General features: G+C 45.9%; 1 protein-coding gene across 1 annotated transcript; it reads right to left on the reverse strand.

Moving 5' to 3' along the window:
• Positions 1-1,337: 1,337 nt before the first annotated feature.
• Positions 1,338-19,707, reverse strand: LOC132206069 (procathepsin L-like). Its single transcript, XM_059638487.1, has 7 exons — positions 19,594-19,707; positions 18,342-18,464; positions 17,184-17,331; positions 12,038-12,261; positions 7,884-8,046; positions 3,498-3,600; positions 1,338-1,703 (listed from the first exon to the last, which is right to left on the reverse strand). The coding sequence occupies exons 1-7, from the start codon at positions 19,705-19,707 to the stop codon at positions 1,604-1,606; spliced, it is 975 nt and encodes a 324-aa protein (XP_059494470.1). The 3' UTR covers positions 1,338-1,603.
• Between the last annotated feature and the right edge of the window lie 1,328 nt (positions 19,708-21,035).

Below are 21,035 nucleotides of genomic sequence, written 5' to 3' on the forward strand. Positions count from 1 at the left end.
CCACAATTGAATCAGCCTCCTGCACGTACTCTCATTCAGAATGTAACTGTTTGTTGTGTAAATAATTTCACCACAACTTATTTTGTCTTTTCCAGTCATCTGAAATCAATATCCTTTGGTTCTCAACTCTACCCAGCGATGGGAACTGGTCTGCTCTGTGCTCTGTGTGGCCCGCTCTTGATTTGGACATTTCTATCTCATTCCCAGCCAAATGTCTCTCCTCAGAGGTGAACTATGCCAGCCTATGCACAAAATTGAAATCTCTCTGCCCAGGAATATGATAAGCTGCACCTCCTGTCAAGCTTTGGTAGGATTCCTGCGGTGAAGTTCCAGAATTTGTCAGAAAACCTCAGTGGAGATTGAACAAGTGTTTAACCGTTGTTCATTGTGACTTTCTTGTTTTCAGTCTCTGGCTGTTGTGGCTTCACTAGGGCTCAGCACGTTAACAACTACGCGATTGGTTCCTGACAAGGTGGCTACACTTTAGGTGTGGACAATATGGATAAAGCATCCAGTCTGCCTCACTCTCACTCTCTCCAGTTAGCTCAGTTGGCCAGAAAGTTGGTTTGCGTCACAAAGTGAAACCAACAGAATGGTTTTAATTCCCAGACCAGCTGAGGTTACCAAGAAGGACTATCCTGCTCAATCTCTCCTGAAAACTGAAGCACAGTGGCTCTGAGGTGAAACCACCACCAGCCAAGATAGAGCCAGCTATGGCCCAGTCAGACTGAGGTGACTTTAGTTAACACACATTGTTGAACATAACGTATAAAATAAGCCTTCATAAAATGCTCCCCAAATAACAAACATTTTCTCCTGTTGCAGAGTAAAATTCCTGAGGCTGAATAAATTTCAGGAAAATCAGAATGCTTCCTTTTCCTATGCTAACTCCCTTAATCACGTCACTCCCACCCTAAGTTACATGTCTGAACTCAGGAATAGTAGTGTTTTGTCATATTTAAACTGCTCAGTTTTCCTGCAGTTCTGCACAATGTCATTTGCTACCAATGACTGGTTGAAATCACATGTTAGCCCTTGTCTGAATTGATCTCATAGGGAGAATGCCAGTCTACAGTCTGGCCAGATTAAACTGTTCCCAGGGGGTTCTTGGGTGGACTCGATTCAGTTAAACCTGAGTCTTGCCAGTTGCATGTATTCACCAATTGTACTGGTGTTAAAAACAGTCTTTTTTTAATGTTCTGTGCATTTGTCCATATCATGTTAGGACACTAGATTTTAAAGCAATCCAGACAGTTTATTGGGCACAGACAAATTTGTTTCTTTGGAACAAACACACTCTCGAAGTGATTGCTGGCAGTGTTTATTATATCGCTCAACATCAGCAGTACATTCAGGTTATTGTCTCTCCACAAGCTGGAGAATGTAGACACTCAGATGTTACTGTGGTTACATGCATCAAACACAGAATGATATTAACCTTTTATGTGAAGCTATAGAAATGTGCAGAAGCTGATATTATCCCACTTTTCAAATTGCAGCAGGCAGCTAAAGCAATGGCATCGAATGAGTCGACATCAGCAGAAATGGTTGCCTCATTCTTTCAGGTGGGGTTCAATGAAGCTTTGGTTTCACACATGGCTCCTTACACGATGGGATAGAACATATAGCTGGCAATCCCACAGTTATTCCCTTTGTCCTTAGACATTCTGATGTATCCTTTTTCACCCCAGGATGTTCCCCAACTGAAAAATAAGAAGATAAATTGATGTCGGAATCAAACTTCTGTTGTCGAGGCATATGTGGAGAGCCAGCTGCTTTAACACTGGGATCCGATTGAGATGATTTTAGCGGCTGGATTCTTTCCTAGCACCTGGAATTATCTGAGCCAGATAATGAGTTGTGAAGATTACTGTACATTAGCCTGGAAGGATTCAATTTTGCTATTTTGCACAAGTTGCTAATCTGTACAGTGAGTTTAGACTCACTACAAACTTTAACATGGCATGAGGGTAACCTCTGTAAAAAGAATCAGGCCCAGCTGAAGCAGGTGTGTGGGAAATAGGGTCGAGTGAGATCAGTGACTGTTGTCTCCTGGAGATTGCCTGCGTGCCTTTTGGAGGAGAAGAATTTCTCAGTGATTTTTACCATCATCTTCTGAGATTGCCTGCCACAGGAGACTGTCTGAGTGGAAAATGATTCGATGGTGCAGGTTACCCAGTGTCTCCTGGTACTACAAGCACTAAAAAAAAACCCAGACTCACCAAGCTATTCTACTTCTCACCTATCCCTTCCTCCCACCTCAAGCTGCACCTCCAATTCCTACCTACTAACCTCATCCCACCCCCTTGACCTGTCTGTCTTCCCTGGACTGACCTATCCCCTCCCTACCTCCCCACCTATACTCTCCTCTCCACCTATCTTCTTTTCTCTCCATCCATGGTCCGCCTCCCCCTCTCTCCCTATTTATTCCAGAACCCTCTCCCCAACCCCCTCCGTGATGAAGGGTCTAAGCCCGAAACGTCAGCTTTTGTGCTCCTGAGATGCAGCTGGGCCTGTTGTGTTCATCCAGCTCCACACTTTGTTATCTCTACCACCCATTACATCCTGGCACTATCCACCTTATCAAAGCATAATGTGTTTTGTTTTAAGCTACACATGTGCTATTTCCTCTGGGCCTCTAGGAAATGTAGAAATGTAGAAATGCGTGTGTGTGTGTGTGTGTGTGTGTGTGTGTGTGTGTGTGTGTGTGTGTGTGTGTGTGTGTGTGTGTGTCTACTCACTGCGCCACAGGACATCTTTCTTCAAGCGTTCTGTATCCAATCTGACTTGAAAATTTTCGCCAGCCCTGTGAATACCTCTTCCAATCCTAATTTTAATGATTGTAATGCTGTCAGCCAGCTGGCCCTCATAGAATATGAGTTCCCTGATTGGGGCTTGTTAACCTGGTCCAATCAGGGAGTCCTGACTGCCATATTAAAAGCGTGAGCCTCAGAGATACTGACACTTTGGTGCCAGACTATGTGCGAGGCAGTACTTCAGTCAAGGACTATGCAGGTGTAAAGAAAGGGTCACTTAGTGGCCGGATGCCAGCTTCTGGAGTTATTTCAGATATCATTTCAGATGGCACTACAATTCACCCTTCACATCCAGGTAAACACAGTGTGCTGTGTTGGTTAAACATATACACAGGCTGCAGCACAGAGACAGGAAATTCACTCTGTGTCAGTGTTCATACTCCACATAACTCCCCTCCCATACACCTTCCTCTAACCCTGTCACCACCTCCTTCTGTTCCTTCACCACCCCCCCCCGCCTTTCACCTCCTCCTTCCTCTTTAATATATCTGTGTCATTCAACTCAACCACTTCTCATGGTAATAGTTTCCCCATTGCCAGACCACTCTGGGTAAGGAAGTTCCTCCTGAGGTTCTGATTGGATTCGTTAATGGCTACTTTAAATGAGCTTTGAGAGTAAACCCAGTGCTCGTGTCGCTGCCTCAGATCTGTTCAGTTGTTTGTTGCTTATAGAGTATATACCTGTTTTTAACCAGCCAATAGTTCATTCCATTCTCAGTTCCAAATCCAACCGTCAGCACTGCATGGTTTGCGGGGTGTTTGCAGTCTTGATCATAGTAAACTCCTGTATGGAGACGCACATTGCACATGCTTAATTGTAAAATGTTTAATTAATTTTACTTTACCTTTGATTATTGAACACTGTCACGTTTTCTTCATCAACGATCTTCCAGTTGACAATCCTCACTCCTTGACATTGCTTTCATTCAATTTTATCAATGTTTCCCAATGCCCTCAACTCTGCCACTCACACCTCCTCGTGACATAGCTCTTAGATTCCAAGTTATATAGCACAGAAACAGATCCCTCAGTCCAACTTGTCCATGTCAACCAGATATCTTAAATGAATCTAGTTCCACTTGCCAGCATTTGGCACTTATCCCTCGAAAGCCTTCCTATTCATGTATATATCTAGATGCCTTTTAAATGTTGTAATTGTACCAGCCTCCACCACCTCCTCTGGAAGCTCATTCCATACATGCACCACCCTCTCCATTGAAAAAGTTACTCTTTAGGTCCCTTTTCACCTGCAGTTTTGGGCTCCCCATGGATCAGAAATTGGCTAGCTGGAAGAAGACTGAGAGTGGTGGTTGATGGGAAATTTTGGGGCCACTGCTGTTTGTCATTTTTATAAATGACCTGGATAAGGGCGTAGAAGGATGGGTTAGTAAATTTGCGGATGACACTAAAGTCGGTGGAGTTGTAGATAGTGCGGAAGAATGTTGCAGGTTACAGAGGGGCATAGATAAGCTGCAGAGCTGGGCTGAGAGGTGGTAAATGGAGTTTAACGCAGAAAAGTGTGAGGTGATTCACTTTGGAAGGAGTTGCAGGAATACAGAGTACTGGGCTAATGGTAAGATTCTTGGTAGTGTGGACGAGCAGAGAGATCTCAGTGTCCATGTACATAGATCCCTGAAAGTTGCCACCCAGGTTGATGGGGTTGTTAAGAAGGTGTACAGTGTGTTAGGTTTTATTGGTAGAGAGATTGAGTTTCAGAGCCACAAGGTCACTTTGCAGCTGTACAAAACTCTGGTGCGGCCACACTTGGAGTATTGCATACAGTTCTGGTCATCGCATTATTAGAAGGATGTGGAAGCATTGGAAAGGGTGCAGAGGAGATTTACCAAGATGCTGCCTGGTCTGGAGGGAAGGTCTTATGAGGAAAGGCTGAGGGACTTGAGGCTGTTTTCATTAGAGAGACAAAGGTTAAGAGACGGCTTAATAGAGACATTCAAGATGGTCAGAGATTTAGATAGGGTGGACAGTGAAAGCCTTTTTCCTCGGGTGGAGATGGCTAGCGCGAGGAGGCATAGCTTTAAATTCAGGGGTAATAGATATAGGACAAATGTCAGTGGGAGATTCTTTACTCAGAGAGTAGTAAGGGCGTGGAATACCCTGCCTGCAACAGTAGTGGACTCGCCAACTTTAAGGGCATTTAAATGGACATTGGATAAACATATGGATGATAATGGAATAGTGTAGGTTAGGTGGGCTTCAGATCGGTTTCTCAGGTCGGCGCAACCTTGAGGGCTGAAGGGCCTGTACTGCGCTGTAATGCTCTATGTTCTACCCTGGGGAAAAGACCTTGGCTATTCACCCTATCCATGCCCCTCATGATTTTATAAACATCTATCAGGTCACCCCTCAGCCTCCGACGCTCCAGGGAAAACAGCCCCAACCTACTCAGCCTCTCCCTGGAGCTCAAAACATCCAATACCAACAACGTCCTTTTTAAATATTTTCCAAGTTCTTTCATGTTTAACTACATCTTTCCTATAGCAGCGAAGACAGAATTAAACACTGTATTTCAAAAGTGGCCCCACCAATGTCCTGTATGGACACAACATGACCTCCCAACTCCTTTACTCAATGTTATGATCAATGAGGGCAAGCATGCCAAATGCCACCTTCACTGTCTTATCTGCCTGTAAATCCACTTTGAAGGAACTATGCACCTGCGCCCCTCACCTTCTTTGTTTGGCAACACTCTCTAAGGCCCTACCATTAACTGTATGTGTTTCTTTACTTTCTTTACTTTTCTCATTTTCACTCCTTTTGGCATTGCACCACGAACCCTTTTCACATTTCATCTCCTTTGTTCCACCCTATCACAGACCTTCCCTTTTCTCTTTTCCAACTGGAAGTCCTGTCTTGATTACATTCTTCCAATTCCTACAACTTTTGCTGATGTCTTTGTGTCAATGATCGCCATTGCCTGCATTCCCATTTGGTTTTGCTGCCATACATCAGAATATTGCAGCAGCTCTGGGCTCTGATCACTGTGTTTCTGGGGTGTAACTTGCTGAACCTCTCACTTCCACGACATACATTGTACCAATCAACTGAGCGCAGACAGCACTGGGGTGCAATCTACTAAAATCTGTGACAAGCCTTGCACCCAGCTCACACTTCCTGCAAGTGCAAAAGGAAAGGAACACTTGCACTTATATCGCACTTTACCCAGCACCAGATGTCTCGATGTGCTTTGGAGCCAGTGAACTGCTTTGAAATATAAGCACTGCTGTGATATAGGAAATGGAGCAAACAATATGTGCATAGCAAGCCCTGACAGTGAACATGGGGAGAGGGCTGTGGGCCACAGATTTGGTTCCATAGCATCCTCGGTTTTTGGAGCTTGGTTTGGTCTCCGACTGTGTGTAACACCAATTGGATGCTATCTGTGCTAACAGGTTCTCTTAACCACACACACACACACACACACACACACACACACACACACACACACACACACACACACACACACACAAACTCTCTCTCTCACTCATTCACACACACACACACACACACTTGCACTCACTCACTCACACGCGCGCGCACACACACACACACACACTCTCACTTATTCACACGCACGCACTTGCACTCATTCACACACATTCACCAAACTCTCACACACAGTCTCACACTCTCACACACACAAACACTCACTCACACACTTTCACTCAGACTCACACTCTCACTCATTCATACATAACTCACTCACACACACACACTCACACACATACTCTCACACACAAACTCACACTCACTCTCACTCACACACACTCTCACTCATTCACACACACACACACACACACACACACAATTTAACTTATTCACACACACACACAGACTCTCACTCATTCACATACGCACACACTCACACACTCTTACTCATTCACATTCACCCGCACTTACACTCATTCACACACACTCACTCTCACATGCACACACACTCAATCAGACACACACACAGTCTGACTCACTCTCTCTCACACACACACACATGCTCCCTCACAAACACACAGAGTCACACACACTCACGCACACACACACACACACACACATGCACACACACACGCACACACACGCACACACACAGTCACACTCACTCATTCTTACTCTCACGTACTGTCTCTCGTGTGCTGCCACCATCTCTCACTCTCCCGGGATTAGGAAGGACCTCCACATCGCACTATTTAACACAATCATTAAATATTTTCCAGTTTGTTGCTGGTTAATCTCCTCTGGCTCTGGGTTGTGCTGTGGCAGTGCTGAAGTGAGCAGGCTCCTTGAGCAGGTAACCATCCCCCATTGGCCACGGTTGTTGCAATTCCTGTCGAAGTGCCACATGAGAGGAGATTGAGAGAGGCCGAGAAACCCCTGCTGATGGTGCAGGGTGGGGAAGGAGGGGGTCTCTCAGCAGGAGGTCCAGGGATTTCTGCTTTCCTCCTAACCCAGGAACAATGAGTGTGCCATCTTCACTTTGCAAGGATGCCACTCATATTACTCGAACACCTCTGGTAAACAGCCCTGTAAATTTCATAGCAGGCCACGGATGGCATTGCCAGGGGCTGCGGAGCTGACTGTGGCCCGAATATTATTTTCACCACAGGGTTGTCTTTTAGTCGTGTGGACTGCTTTAAGTGGTGCCAGCCTCACACGTCCTTGTGCCCCAGTGCCAAGGTGTGCGTTCACCCAGCAGCATATCACCACTGAGGTGCACCTCACAGTCAGTTACATTAGTGACAGCACAAAATTTCCGAGCTGCCTTCACTGCAAAAAGGAGCGGGTAAATTTCCCATCGCCATTCCTGAGCTCAGTTTCCAATCTGATTGAAATTTAACCCCGTGGTGCCTGACAGCACTGGGCTGCCTGGAGCACGGGGTGGGGGGAAGGAGGGAAAAGCATGAACAAAGGGGAGAGGTGTGGTCCATTGTAAACATCGAGACATTAATAACAAATTAGTTGTCAGGAAGTGTGTCTGTGGATTAATGATTTTTGGTATCTTTTCTTGAATTGTTAATAACCTGACTGATAAACATCATCCAGAATGCTGGGTCTTACCTTGTTCATAAAACTGGAAGGTCTTTAGGCCTGAATAAATCACAACAGAGATTGGTCCTACGTCTCTCACTGCTTTTGCCAAATTAATTTCGCCTTCTCTTATACGTTTACAGTTAATGATTCTGGCAACAATTTTAGTTCTGTGATGTCTGCAGAATCCAACCTAAATGTGAAAAATAAATGTTCATTCAGATCATGTTTAAGTTGTTTCCACTTCTGTTGACTCTTCTCTGCTTTCAGATTTTGGCTGCCACTTCCTTTCTCCAAAATCGGAAGGGTCCTAGCTAAATGTTGAAGAAAAGTTCAAAGTTAATGTTCACTAATACTTTGCAATACTTGTCTAGGTTTAAAATTGAGTCATAGAGCATGGAAACAGAATCCTCCTCCAACTCGTCCATGCTGACTAGATAACCTAATGTGACCTATTCCCATTTGCCAGCCTTTGGCCCTAAACCTTTCCTATTCACATAGCCATCCAAATGCCTTTTAAATGTTGTAATTGTACCAGCCTCCACCACCTCCTCTGGCAGCTCATTCCATACATGCACCACCCTCAGTGTGAAAATAGTTACCCCTCAGTTCGTTTTTAGTATTGTTTTGTATCGATCATAATATTTATCAATCAATGCATTTGACACATTCTACATTGAGGTTAAACGAAGGGATTCAAAATAAATAGAAAAGTGGGGACTTGGAGAACATCATACTCAGCCTCGACAACTCGATTTGCCAATCAAACTTTCCCTCTGGCTAACTCATTCTGAAACTGCTTTGGAAAGTATTGAGCCCGTTTGGAATTTTCAGTCACCTCAAATGAAAAATGTTCTCACACTTCCAAAAATTAAGTCATTCAGATAAATCTTTCTCAAACAGTCCACAGTTTACAAAATTGAAGAATCTTTGGATTACAACTCATTCTTTTTCGGCCTCTTCTCGGGTCCCTTTAAATCCTTCCCCTCTCGTCTCAAACCTATGCCCTCTACTTTTAGACTCCCCTACCCGAGGAAAAAGACCTTGGCTGTTCACCCTATCCGTGCCCTTCACTATTTTATGAACGTTGATAAGGTCACCCCTCAGCCTCTGATGCTCCAGGGGGATAAAAGCCCCATGCCATTCGACTTCTCCGTATAAATAAAACCCAGTCCCCAGCAACATGCTTGTAAATCTTTTCTGCATCCGCTCAAATTTAACACATCCTCCCTATAGCAGCACAACCAAAACTGTATGAAGTGTTCCAAAAATGGCCTCACCAACGTCCGCTCAAATTTAACACATCCTCCCTATAGCAGCACAACCAAAACTGTATGAAGTGTTCCAAAAATGGCCTCACCAACGTCCTGCTGAGACTAGTCCTATGATGTCCCGAGTCCTACATTCAATGTTCTGAGCAATCATGGCAACTGTGTCCCCAGCACCTTCCTCTCCATCCTATCTCTCTGCAATTCCACTTCCAAGGAACTATGCACCTGCTCCCCTCGGTCTCTTTGTAGCATCTTGCACCTTGGAAATGATGGAGTATTTTGATTTCATTTCCCGTTTCTGTGTTTCAATGAAAACTGGACAATCGTAAATGTGGCAGCTATTGCAGAATGTTCCTCTTGTCTGATGGAGTGAAAATTTTGGTCCGTGACTTCTCACCAATACTGCAGTTTAGTGCAGCTTTAGAAACACAGGGCAGGATTTAATGCCTCTCCTGGGGTGAGGCTGCTGCTGGGAGGATGTACTTACATTGGTGGGGGCACATGGCAGGAGGGAATTCTACCTTCACCCTGATTAAATCCAAGCTGGATTAGAATGTGAATGGCCTTCCTGTCACATTGCTAATTTCATCATGCATCAGTTCACAGCATGTAGCTATGACTGACTGTATCAGCATTTATTGCCGTTTTAGACTTGTTTTGGAGAAGGTGGAGATGAGCTGCCCTCCGGAACCATTGCGGAATATTTGATAGGTGCACTCACCATGCTTTTAGAGAGGGAGTTCAAGGGTTTTGCCCCAGGAGCAGTGAAGGAATGACAATGCATTCCCAAGCCAGAATGGTGCTTGGTGTGAGGGCAATTTGTGGTGGCGGTGTTCCCAAGTATTTGCTGCCCTTGTCCTTCTTGATGGAAGTGGCCATGATTTGGAAGGTACTGCCTCCAGCCCGGAGGTACATTTCTGCAGTGCACCTTGTAGAGAGTACATACTGCTGCCACTTTATGATGGTAGTGGAGAGAGTGAATATTTGTGGGTGCAGTGCTAGTCAGGTAGCCTGGATTGGGTCCGGCTTCTTCAGTGCTGCTGGAGCTGCACCTGTTGAGGTGTGTGAAAGTGTTCCATCACTCCTATGACTTGTGTTTAGTTGATGGAAAGGCTTCGGGGATGTTGATAGTGGGAGGCTCAGTGATGCTGGTATTATTGGATGGCAAGGAATGATGGTTAGGTTCTCTCTTGTTGGAGTTGGTCATTACCTAGCTCTTGTGTTGTGAGAGCGCGTCCCCCCGCACCCCCTAACCCTCCATCAGGACCAATACATGCCCTCGGGTTGGTGTTGTAAGGACAGTCACTGTCTCCCTGTTAAACAGGACCGCTGGCCTCAGGCTGGTAATGGCCGCTCCTTGGGCCTTTCATCTGGGAGGAGCACTGCTGGTGTGCCGGTCAGTGCCTGAGTGACAATAAATCCTTTGGGACCTTCATGAAAAGAGGGGACTCTGGTTCTTGTTGACTCTCCAACCGGTGGGCGGGAGATCAGCATCTCAGTTAAACATGGCCATAGGGTTGGCTCAGAGTAAAGTGATGCCAAGTCACCACATCATTGACCCCTGTCATATGGAGAGAGTGCTACTTTTATCCAGTTGTTTCTTTTGCCAATGAGTGGCCGGCCCTGTGGAGAGCACAGTGCGAGGTCACATAGTGACCTCAGACTCTGCCTCACCTGTGACCTCAGGTTGTCTCAGGGAAAATAGAACAATGTTGAGCCAATTCCAAAAATAATCACAGCTCTGCTGGATAATAACACATGTATGGGTCATCTACAAGGAGCTCCAACATGAGGGTCTGGAGGAGCTGGGTGAAACATTTGAAGGGTGAACTGAAGAATCAGCTGAAGCTGTGTGATACTGAGACAAGCAGCTGGGAAATGCTTGCAAAAGGCAGATCACAATGACACCCAATACAGAGGGACAAATGTGATGTGAAGAAATATCAACAGAATACAACAGTGGCTTCTGGTGAAACAACATCTGCACAAAAAGCAAGCTACAAAAATATTCACCCAAGGGCAGGCTCGAGCCATGTTGTGTCTTCATTCCACCCCAGTATTTACAGACTGGCCATAGACGGAGCCAAATAGTTTGCACATCAAATGAGCCTTCTCACCAAACAGTAATAACTGTGCACAGGTCACACTTTAAACTTAATTGTTTCATTTTTATGTAAATTGCAGCTTAGATTGGAGTCACTGACTGGCTTGATTGGACACATGGGAGAAGCAGACAGAGTAAAATAATTTCCTCTAGTCTTAACACTTTAGTCTTTCTGCAGTAACTGTTGTACTGGATGGTGTGTATTCCCAGATCAAGTACAGAACTTGCTGAATGATCTAGAGATAACACAGCGTGGAGCTGAAGGAACACAACAGGCCAGGCAGCATCAGATGAGCAGGAAAGCTGACGTTTCACGAAGAAGGGTCCAGATCCGAAACATCAGCTTTCCATCTCCTCTGATACTACCTGGCCTCTACCCCCACACTGCGTTATCTCTGCCTCCAGCATTGGCAGTTCTGAATATTTCATGCTGAATGATCTGATGATTCAGCTGACTGCCACATCAACATACTGGCTCACAGAATTGTGAGCAGCAAGACCCAGGAATGGAAATACCCTTAACTCCTCATTCACATTGCCTGAGAGCAGGAGGTGTCGAGTGAGGATTTAGGAGATCATTACAAGATAAGGGAGAAATGAGAGGGAGAGCTGGCCTTGTCCTGAAAGGTGATATTCAGACTGCTTTCACAGTGCCACTGGCAGAAACCTGGGAGCAGATTCTCAAGGAAGGATTGATCCAGAGTCGGGTGCCAGCTTCCATTCAATTAGCACTGGGTTACACTGCTAACCATGAATGCTGAAAACAGACTGTACCTGGTGAATTTGAAAGACATTTAAAAGAAATTTACCTGTCCTGTGTAAGGGTAGGCCTCAGCAGAGTTGATGCCTCTTCTTCTAATCAGATATCGAAAGGCTCTCGCTAGCAATCCACCACGACATCCACCATTTCCTTTGTCACAATCAATCAGGCTCTGTTCACTCAGAGAAACCAGTCTTCCATACGTCTTTGCCCACTGTCCTTCAACAGCACCAAGTGCACTGAAAGCCCAGGAAGCACGACATTGTTGCTGGTAATGAGAGAAATACAACAATATTAAAACATTCTGATGTAAAAATAATATCCACTTTCCATCTCCTCTCAGGTGGCGTACAGTCTCACACTGATGCTATGAGTCATTCTGTTTGATGAGGTCTTTCAGAATCACACGGGATGAGTGGGTGCCTGTGTACCAGGGTTCAGGGGGCATTGCTCTTTGGAGAAGCAGCATCATTGACAGCAGAATAACTTTGGAAGAGATTAGGGATGGAGTCAGGAATACAGTAATTCACCACTGCCTGTGATCCAGGGTTAAATTCAGTTTGGATAATAGTCTCTCTGGGGGCTGTAAGAATCATTTGCGAATTTTGACAACTTCAACCAACTTCCTGTTAAGCCTCACATCAAGGGGAAAGAAATGGACAAACGTTGACATGAAATTAACAATCTGACTCTGAGACATAAGGATGCTGCAGTGGAAGATGGAAATGTTGGACTGGTGCAGGATTCAATGTTTTTTTGAGAGGGAATTTAAACCACATTGTTGGTGAGGAATAAAGGGGAACACCACAGAGCCAGCTGTGTACAGTCAATGGCGCCCAGCACCACAGGCCATCCCTCTAACCTGGCAAATCCCTATCCTTCTCTGAGCCATGGTGAGTTGCTCTTTCAATGGAGCTATGTAAGAACCAACTTGCTTTTCTGCACTTGTGCATTCTTGGAGTAATTTACCACAAATTGATTAATTAAAACCTGTATTCTCCAAGATTGCAATGCTGACCGAACTAAACAGACAAGTATATTTGGCTTCTGAATAGCATCTCACTCTACATTTTCTGTTTTTGATGAGTGGTGAGATGATTTTCTCTCTTGGCAGTGCTGCGTTGTAAATTAAGAGGGGTTATCGATTGTGAAATGCCTTGTTAAATGTTCAACTTGTCGCCTGATGAAGGGTCTAGGCCCGAAACGTCAGCTTTTGTGCTCCTAAGACGCTGCTTGGCCTGTTGTGTTCATCAAGCCCCATACTTTGTTATCTTGGATTCTCCAGCATCTGCAGTTCCCATTATCTCTCATCATTCAGTTTCCTCTCTTACCAAATGAGTTTGATAGCAAGGAAACATGACATGGCATTCAGAGAGGGGACCTGATGGATGCAGTTCCCAGATTGTTCCAAAGGTCCTCATTGCTCCATCAGATCAAACAGCATCGCAAGGTACTATGTACAGGCTCCAGCTGCAGATGCCCCACACTGATGGACATTGGCGTCTCGTATTTGCGAGCCACTGAATACCATGATGGCACCTCCCTGTTGCACTTGCTGGCAGCTGTGGGAGCACAAATGTGGAGTGAAGGGTGTACTTGCAACTGGCTTAGGAAAGGTGCTGCAGGTCAAGACACCCAGCTCACAGACTGGACCAAGGTACATCGCAGGTACGCCAAGGGCAGCCTCTGATACCAGTCCAGAGGACTGGCCACAGCCAGGGGGTGTCCCTGCCTTTGTGGTCCATAGACTGGGCCACACAGGTCCTGTGGCTCCATCGTGACCAGTCTGTGTGGGAAGCGGGGTGGGGTACTAACACGGTCAGGGAGATGTACAGCTAATCAGCCAGGGGTCAGGGCGTTTCTAGTCTGGGACTGTTCAGTTAGTTTGTGGAAGGGAGTCAGGCACAGGCAATCTGTTACGTCCGTCCAGAGATGAACTGAGGAGGAAATGGGTGCTGCGGTTCAGGGACAAGGGGTCTGCTGCCATGAGAAGAAGACTTTGTAATTCTTCAGGACTGGGGGCTATAGGTTGGGTGTGGGGGATAACAGTTGTGAAGGGAGCGTGGGTGGTAACTATCTGCAATAGTCGATACAATAAATCTTGAATGGGAAGGGAGTCATGTGATGGAGGCTTCGATCATAGGAGCAGACTGGCTTCTTTAAGGCCCTTTAAAGGAGACAACATTTCACATGGAGCCATGATCTGTAGAAGACACGGGTCTGTGCGGTTTGTAATCCCCGGCCATTCAGATTCATTGGCCCCGTGTGTGTTGCACTCCTCCCTGTCCAGAGATCGCTGACCAACTCCGTGGCACCAAAACTGTTGGACACAAAGGCCGGGGAAAGCAATAAGGAAGTTGTAGGATGAGGGACGATGGTTTGGAGCAGCACACACACTGACCTCTGTACACATTGTTCTTCTTGCTTCCCCATTTTGCACAGGCTCTCGACACAGACATTGATCTCGTGTGATCATGAAGTTGGGCTTCATGCTGGTTACAGTTACATTCAGACCTCCCTCCACAGAGTGAGAAACAGCCAAATGTGAGGTCAAAAAGGTGCCATTGATAGAAAAGTACAAAACCAGGTACTGTGCATTGTCACCCTTGCCACCGAGGGTCCTTTATCTTCTCTGTCCCCCAGTCACTCTGACGTAGTGTACTCCTGGCCCCTGAGTGTGCTCATTGGCACAAGCTGTTAGCCCTGGAGGTTCACTCACTCAACCTCAGGGCAGTTATGCCTGGGGGGTTTGGACAATGCTGAGCAGAATGGGGCAAACAAGATGGAGGTGGAGGGCGCAACCATCTCTGAGACACCCTCTGTGTGGTCTTTGGGGAGACCTCTATGTGCTTCTTCCTCCAGCTGAGCACTGCCCTTATTTCCTGTGAGGAGGAACGGGCACTTCAACTGCATGCCTGAGGACCAGTGGGCAATGGGCATTTCGACTGTGTGCCTGAGGACCAGTGGGCAATGGGCATTTCCACTGTGTGCCTGAGGACCAGTGGGCAATGGGCATTTTCACTGTGTGCCTGAAGACCAGTGGGCAATGGGCATTTTGACTATGTGCCTCAGGACCAGTGGGCAATGGGCATTTTGACTGTGTGCCTGAGGACCAGTGGGCAATGGGCATTTCCACTGTGTGCATCAGGACCAGCGGGCAATGGTGTGTGCCTCTGTAGAGCCAACAGTGAGGGTGCTGGGCACTGGTTCTCCATGGTGACTACCAACTGGTCCCTGGAGGGTGTGGAGATCACTACCTTGGGCATCTGGGCTCACAGAGAGTATCCGCACTCCTGAAGCCTCTGCCTCTCACATCCCTGCCTGCTGCTCCTGCCCCTCCATGTGGATGATTGCTGACACCACTGGCTCCTCTCCTGTCGCTGCCTGGTCTCAGGGGGCTGAAGGAGCTGTCTCAGTGAGGTGCTCACCAGATTGTGCTCCCACACCCTCTGATGCTTACATCCTCATGAAGCTGGGGGAGAGTGCTGGAGGGGGCCTTGCTGATGTTTTCTCTCAGACCTCTACTTTCCTCCTTAGAAATCAAGGAGGTGTCTCCTTTCCCTATGGAGCTGTGGAGATGCTGACGGTATCCACAAATCCTGAGGGAGAAGGTGCTGTGACCAGTGGATAGACATAGTGTGCAGTGAATGAGACTGACAGAGGGTTTAACAGGAGAGCTGGACTGGAGCGAAGAGTGATATTTACTCAGTTGATGGGATCTGGATGTTTCATGATCTCAGTCTCCTCCTGTGATGGGCAGGAGTCACTCCTGGTAGGAGCTGAGGAATCTAATGACAGGTACCTCTACACCAATCCAGGAGCTGCCTGTCCTGGTAGTGGCCTGTTACCTCCTGGAATGAGAGAAAGGGTGAGACTGAGTGAGATGATTATGGGTGGCATGGATGTTGGTACAGGTCAGGAGGTGTTTCTGAGGTGTTGAGGAACTAGTGCAGTTGCCACATTGGTTTGTGAGATGGCAAAGATGTTAGTGGCAGTGCATGAGTCTGGGTGGGAGGTGGGTGCAGTGGCGGGGGTAGAGTGAGTGGGAGGTCGCAGAGATTGTGGCACACCCCATTCTTATGGCACTGTGGCTGTTCCACTGAACCACTGAGATGGTCCTACTGGAGTGGCGATCTTGGACCAGGCTGCCAACATCTGCCAAAATGGCCTCCTCTGGGAACAGGACAGAACTCCTTCTCACTGACCCCTTGACCGGGATATGCTCCCTGTCAGAGAATTCCAAGGCCATCTTCCCTTCTCTGGCACCTTCAGAACATGTTCCTGGCTGACCAGGGAAACTTTGGGATTCTAGTCCTTGTGTGGCTACATAGCAGCCTCGTCTTGATGGCTCCAGTCCCAGGATTCTGGTCTTTCAGCAGATACCTATTGACTTGCTCCAGGAAAAATGTGTGGGAAGATGGGGCTAGAATTGGACATGAGGAATGTCATAGCTGTGATGATGCAGTTAACACGGTGGCTTTGATAAGATACGGTGAGAAATCTCACTGAGCCTTGTGGTGGTATCCCTCCTGAACATTCGATGTCACTCACACTTTGTGAAAAAAAGTATGATCTGGTCTTATGTAGCTCCCATACGTACACAACACTTCACACTCTAACCAGCAGATTCTGCCCTCCTGTGGACTGTATAGAAAACAGCTTTGTCTGCTTGGAGAGAATGATTGGCACAGGTTCAAGGTGCAGCGCACTGAAGTGTGACTGTGGGTTTACAAGCTGACTTGTAGAGCACATGTTCAAATATTGTCTGCAGGAGACTGGACAGGGTCTCACAGGGAAGCTTGAGAGTGCAGCTTGGAACCTTGTCGTTGTTGAGTTGTGTTAAATGGGATCCGAACTTTTATCATGTTAGAATTGTACTAGTAGACGTGAATTTTAAAATTTATCCTAACATCCTAATTTGTTTTTGAAATAAAACATTTCTAGTCTCTTCGAGTAAAAGAATGAACATTAACATCACTTACACACACCATGCTCCTATGCCTGACCACAACCAATGCCCAGAAACAACTGCAACAAGGAACAGGGGAATCATTTACAGGCAAATAAGATCTAAAATTCAAACTGAGCCTTTCTTAATTGTTTCTACAAGCACACCATAACTCCCAAAATTTTCAGAAATTAGTGTATACAGTTAATAATCAGGAGGAGGATTTATTCTGATTTTTACCTGTTTTTTTTTACTGGAGTAACTAAACCTTTTTTACGCCAGTCAACAGCTTCACCTTCATTAATTTCATCTCTTTCATCAACTTCCGGTGCAGTCAGGTTATCAGCATCAATTTGGACCATTCCACTCACGAGTTCATTAAACTCTTCATTGGTCTAGAAAGTCAAGCAGATTCATGAAATGGAGGTAGTGTAGGAGGAGGGTCAATAACCTCACAGAGCTACATTCCACACATTCACTGAGTTTAACACAAAGTGAGATGAAAGCAGTGCTGGCACTCCTTCCTCGTGTTTAATGTTTGACTGAATGAAAAAGAAGGGGCCATCTATTTCTTTCCAGTCCTGTATAAACATGGGTGGGGAGCCTGAGGGTGGCTCGAGTATCTCTGATTGGTGGCCCATCGACCAAAACAGCAGCAGTTTTTATATCTTTGTGAAGGTTCATGAGAATAATCCCTGGGAAGAAGGGAGTTATCACCAGAGAAAATGTCAAACAGGCTGGAGCCTTGAATCACTGAAGATGAGGAGAATAAGTGCTGGTCTTACAGAAACATATCAGATTCTGAGGAGATTGACAGGGTGGTGGTGAGAGGATGTTTTCCTTGATGGGGGGAGTTTCAAACCAGGGGCTGGGGTGTACAATGCAGATTGTAACTCAGACACCCAGCCATTGTGATGGGCAGAATCCATGAGGACTCAATAACACGAGTTGTTTGTATTCATAGCGTGAGTGTGTCCCATAAAGACAGCTCACACCAACGAGCACTGTTTAGTGCAATTTAATAATACAGAATCTGAACATGGAGATGAGGAGGAATTGCATTATTCAGAGGATTGTTAGTTTTTGGAATTCTCTTCCCCAGAGAGACATGGAGGCTGGAGTCACTGAATATATTCGAGTTGGAGAGAGATGGATTTTTGATTTACAGTGAAGTTCCGGGTAATGGAAGCATGGAGTGGCGAAGAAGGGATATGGAGCTGTTGAATCCCATGCCTAGATTGTGATCACAATCCAGTCAGTCACTGAGTATACTGAATGGTAGATTCAGCGTGAGGGACTAAGTGGCCAACTCCTGCTTCAGCTTCTTGTTATAACCTTACACCAGTTTCACAATTTCACAATGACTGGCATTGAACAGATCTCAGATGAAACGTCTTGTACACACCAGATCTCCAAACTGGTTCATTCCCACAGTAAATGTGTGTTTCCCCATCGAGTACTCCAGGTTATGTTGTTCGATGTATCTCATATTGTTCTCCCAGACCATTCTCCTGTCGGCCTCTTCATCCTGAATAAAGACATTAAGCCAATCAGGCTCCAGCATCTTTCATTCATAAAATTAAACAGTAGCTTTAAAAATCCCTGTGTGAAACCTGAAATAACATTTTGCAGTTGGGTTTCTATCCTCCCAACCAGATCTGAAAAATATCAGTCAGGTTCGCTCCACACTGCTCCCCACCCACCAAAAAATAAATGCACACACAGCAAAACTTGTTTAGCTGCCAGTCTGAGAGATTGGTACTGAAAGTGAAGCAGAATAAAAAAAGCTGAACGGGAGGCTGGTTTGATACCCCCTCAGTGACGAGATTGAAAATGGACACACTCTACATCTCGCCACCTGCCCCCGTCCCAAGTGAAAGTAGTGTAGCAGCAGGCATGGGATTCAACAGCTCCATATCCCTGTGAACCTACTGAGGCCATTACATGGGCAATTACTACCCACTCAGAAACCTCGTCACCCTGTCGTGGGAGAGGCTTGCATCAAGCAGCCAGCTCAGTAGGTGAGGTTGGGCAGAGAGAGGGATGTATCTTTGAATGGGCCTCTGGGGCTGATCAGAAAGCTTCCCCTATGCCTCAACCTCCAGGGTGCCTTCCCACGATTAAAACCAAAAGAACTGTGGATGCTGTAAGTCAGGAATAAAAACAAGTTGCTGGAAAAGCTGGAGAAAAAATCAGAGTTAACGTTTCGGGTTTGGTGCTCTGCGGAAGGGTCACTGGACCTGAAACATTAACACTGAGTTTTTCTTCATGAATGCTGCCAGACCTGCTGAGTTTTTCCAGCAAATTCTGCTTTTCTGCCTTTCCACAATTGTCTCTTCAACACCAGGAATGGATTTGAATCTTCTCAAGCCATTTCTGTGGTTTCTGTTGTGACTCCAGTGAAATGAGTTACACCAGGTCCTTGCTCTTTCACTGTGAATTTCATCAATCCTCTCCTGAAATTAGAGACTGAGAGAATGCTGGTGGAGTTTCAGGATCTCAATTTCACTTCACATATCCCTTCCACCCAACAGGTATCTCTTATTTACTGCAATTAAGAATTGTCAATATCTGTCATGTGTGTGCAATCCTTTCCTCTTTCTGAGTGAGCTGAGCATTTGGAATACACTTTCTCCCAGAGCACGTTCCCCTTTTACCTCAGTGTATTGTTTCTCATGCTGTGATTTCCAGTTCTTCCAGTCTTCATCCAGTGTTGAGGCCACAGCCAGGATAGACACGAGTCCACAGCCCAGAAACAGAGAGAACTTCATGATGGACAATCTAACAGAGCAAAACCAGTGGGTTTTAGACAGAAACTGGACAATATTCCAATTAGCTGTTTGGCAAAGTTACTCTGAGAGAGAAACAATACAAATAGTATCCTCGTCCATCAAATGCTGAAACTTTTATGCATCCCAATGATACGCTCAATGGTACAATGATACAATGATATACAATGATATGCAATGATAGAGAGTACTGTGATGACCAGTGAAGAAACAATTACTCAGAGAGCAATGAGATTAAAGGCTTATAGTATCCTGGATCTGATTGATTGTATCTGAAGGTTTTAGATGTAGCTGCTGCAGAGACAGTGGATACAATGGCTGCAATCTTATTTAGCTTCAGGAATTGTCTCTGTGGATTGAAAACTGTAAACGTAACAATTCCCAAAAAAGAAGGGAAAAGAAATTCGGAAGTTTTCGGCCAGTTAGGGAAGCATGATGTCATTGGGTAAAATCAAACAAAGACAACAAAGAACAACACAGTGCAGGAATGGGCCCTTCGGCCCTCCAAGTCTGCGCCAACAAATTCTGCCCTTCCATACTAAAACTGTCTTCGTTTACAGGATCCATTTCCCTTTATTCACTACCTACTCACGTATTTGCCCAGGTGTTTCTTGAATGTTGCTGTTGTGTCTGCTTCCACCAGCTCCACTAGCAGCACGTTCCAGGCACTCACTGCCCTGTGTGTGAAAAGCTTGCCTTGCATGTTTATTTTAAACATTTCCTCCCCCCCCACCGGCCCCAACAACCCTGCACCTTGAACCTGTGTCCCCTAGTAACTGACTCTTCCGGCCTGGGAAAAGGCCTCGTACTTTCCACTCTTTCAATGTCATTCACAATCTTACAGACTTCTATCAGGTTGCCCCCTCAACCTCCTGTTGGCAGGGTGGTGCTGCTGTAGTTAGCTGCAGGAAAGTTAGATGTGTTGGGTTGGGTGAGTTAGTAAGTTTGCAGATGACCCCAAAAATAGATGATGCGGTGGACAGCGAAGAAGATTATCTCATAGTACAATGGATGTGACAATGGGCCAAGGAATGGCAGATGGAGTTTAATATAGGTAAATGTAAGGGGATGCATTTTAGTAAGGCAAACAAGGACAGGACTTGCACAGTAAATGATAGGGCCCTGGGAGTGTTACTTAGCAAAGAGACCCAGGAGTGCGGGTGCATAGTTCTTTGAAAGTGCAGTCACAGGTAAACAGTGAGGTGAAAAGGCATTTGTCTTCATTGATCAGAACATTGAGTATAGAAGTTGGGACATCATATTGTGTCTCCAAAGGACATTGGTGAGGCGGCCTGTAGAATATTGCTTCC

This window comes from Stegostoma tigrinum, chromosome 30 (genome assembly GCF_030684315.1).
Source record: "Stegostoma tigrinum isolate sSteTig4 chromosome 30, sSteTig4.hap1, whole genome shotgun sequence".
Taxonomy (NCBI): Eukaryota; Metazoa; Chordata; class Chondrichthyes; order Orectolobiformes; family Stegostomatidae; genus Stegostoma; species Stegostoma tigrinum.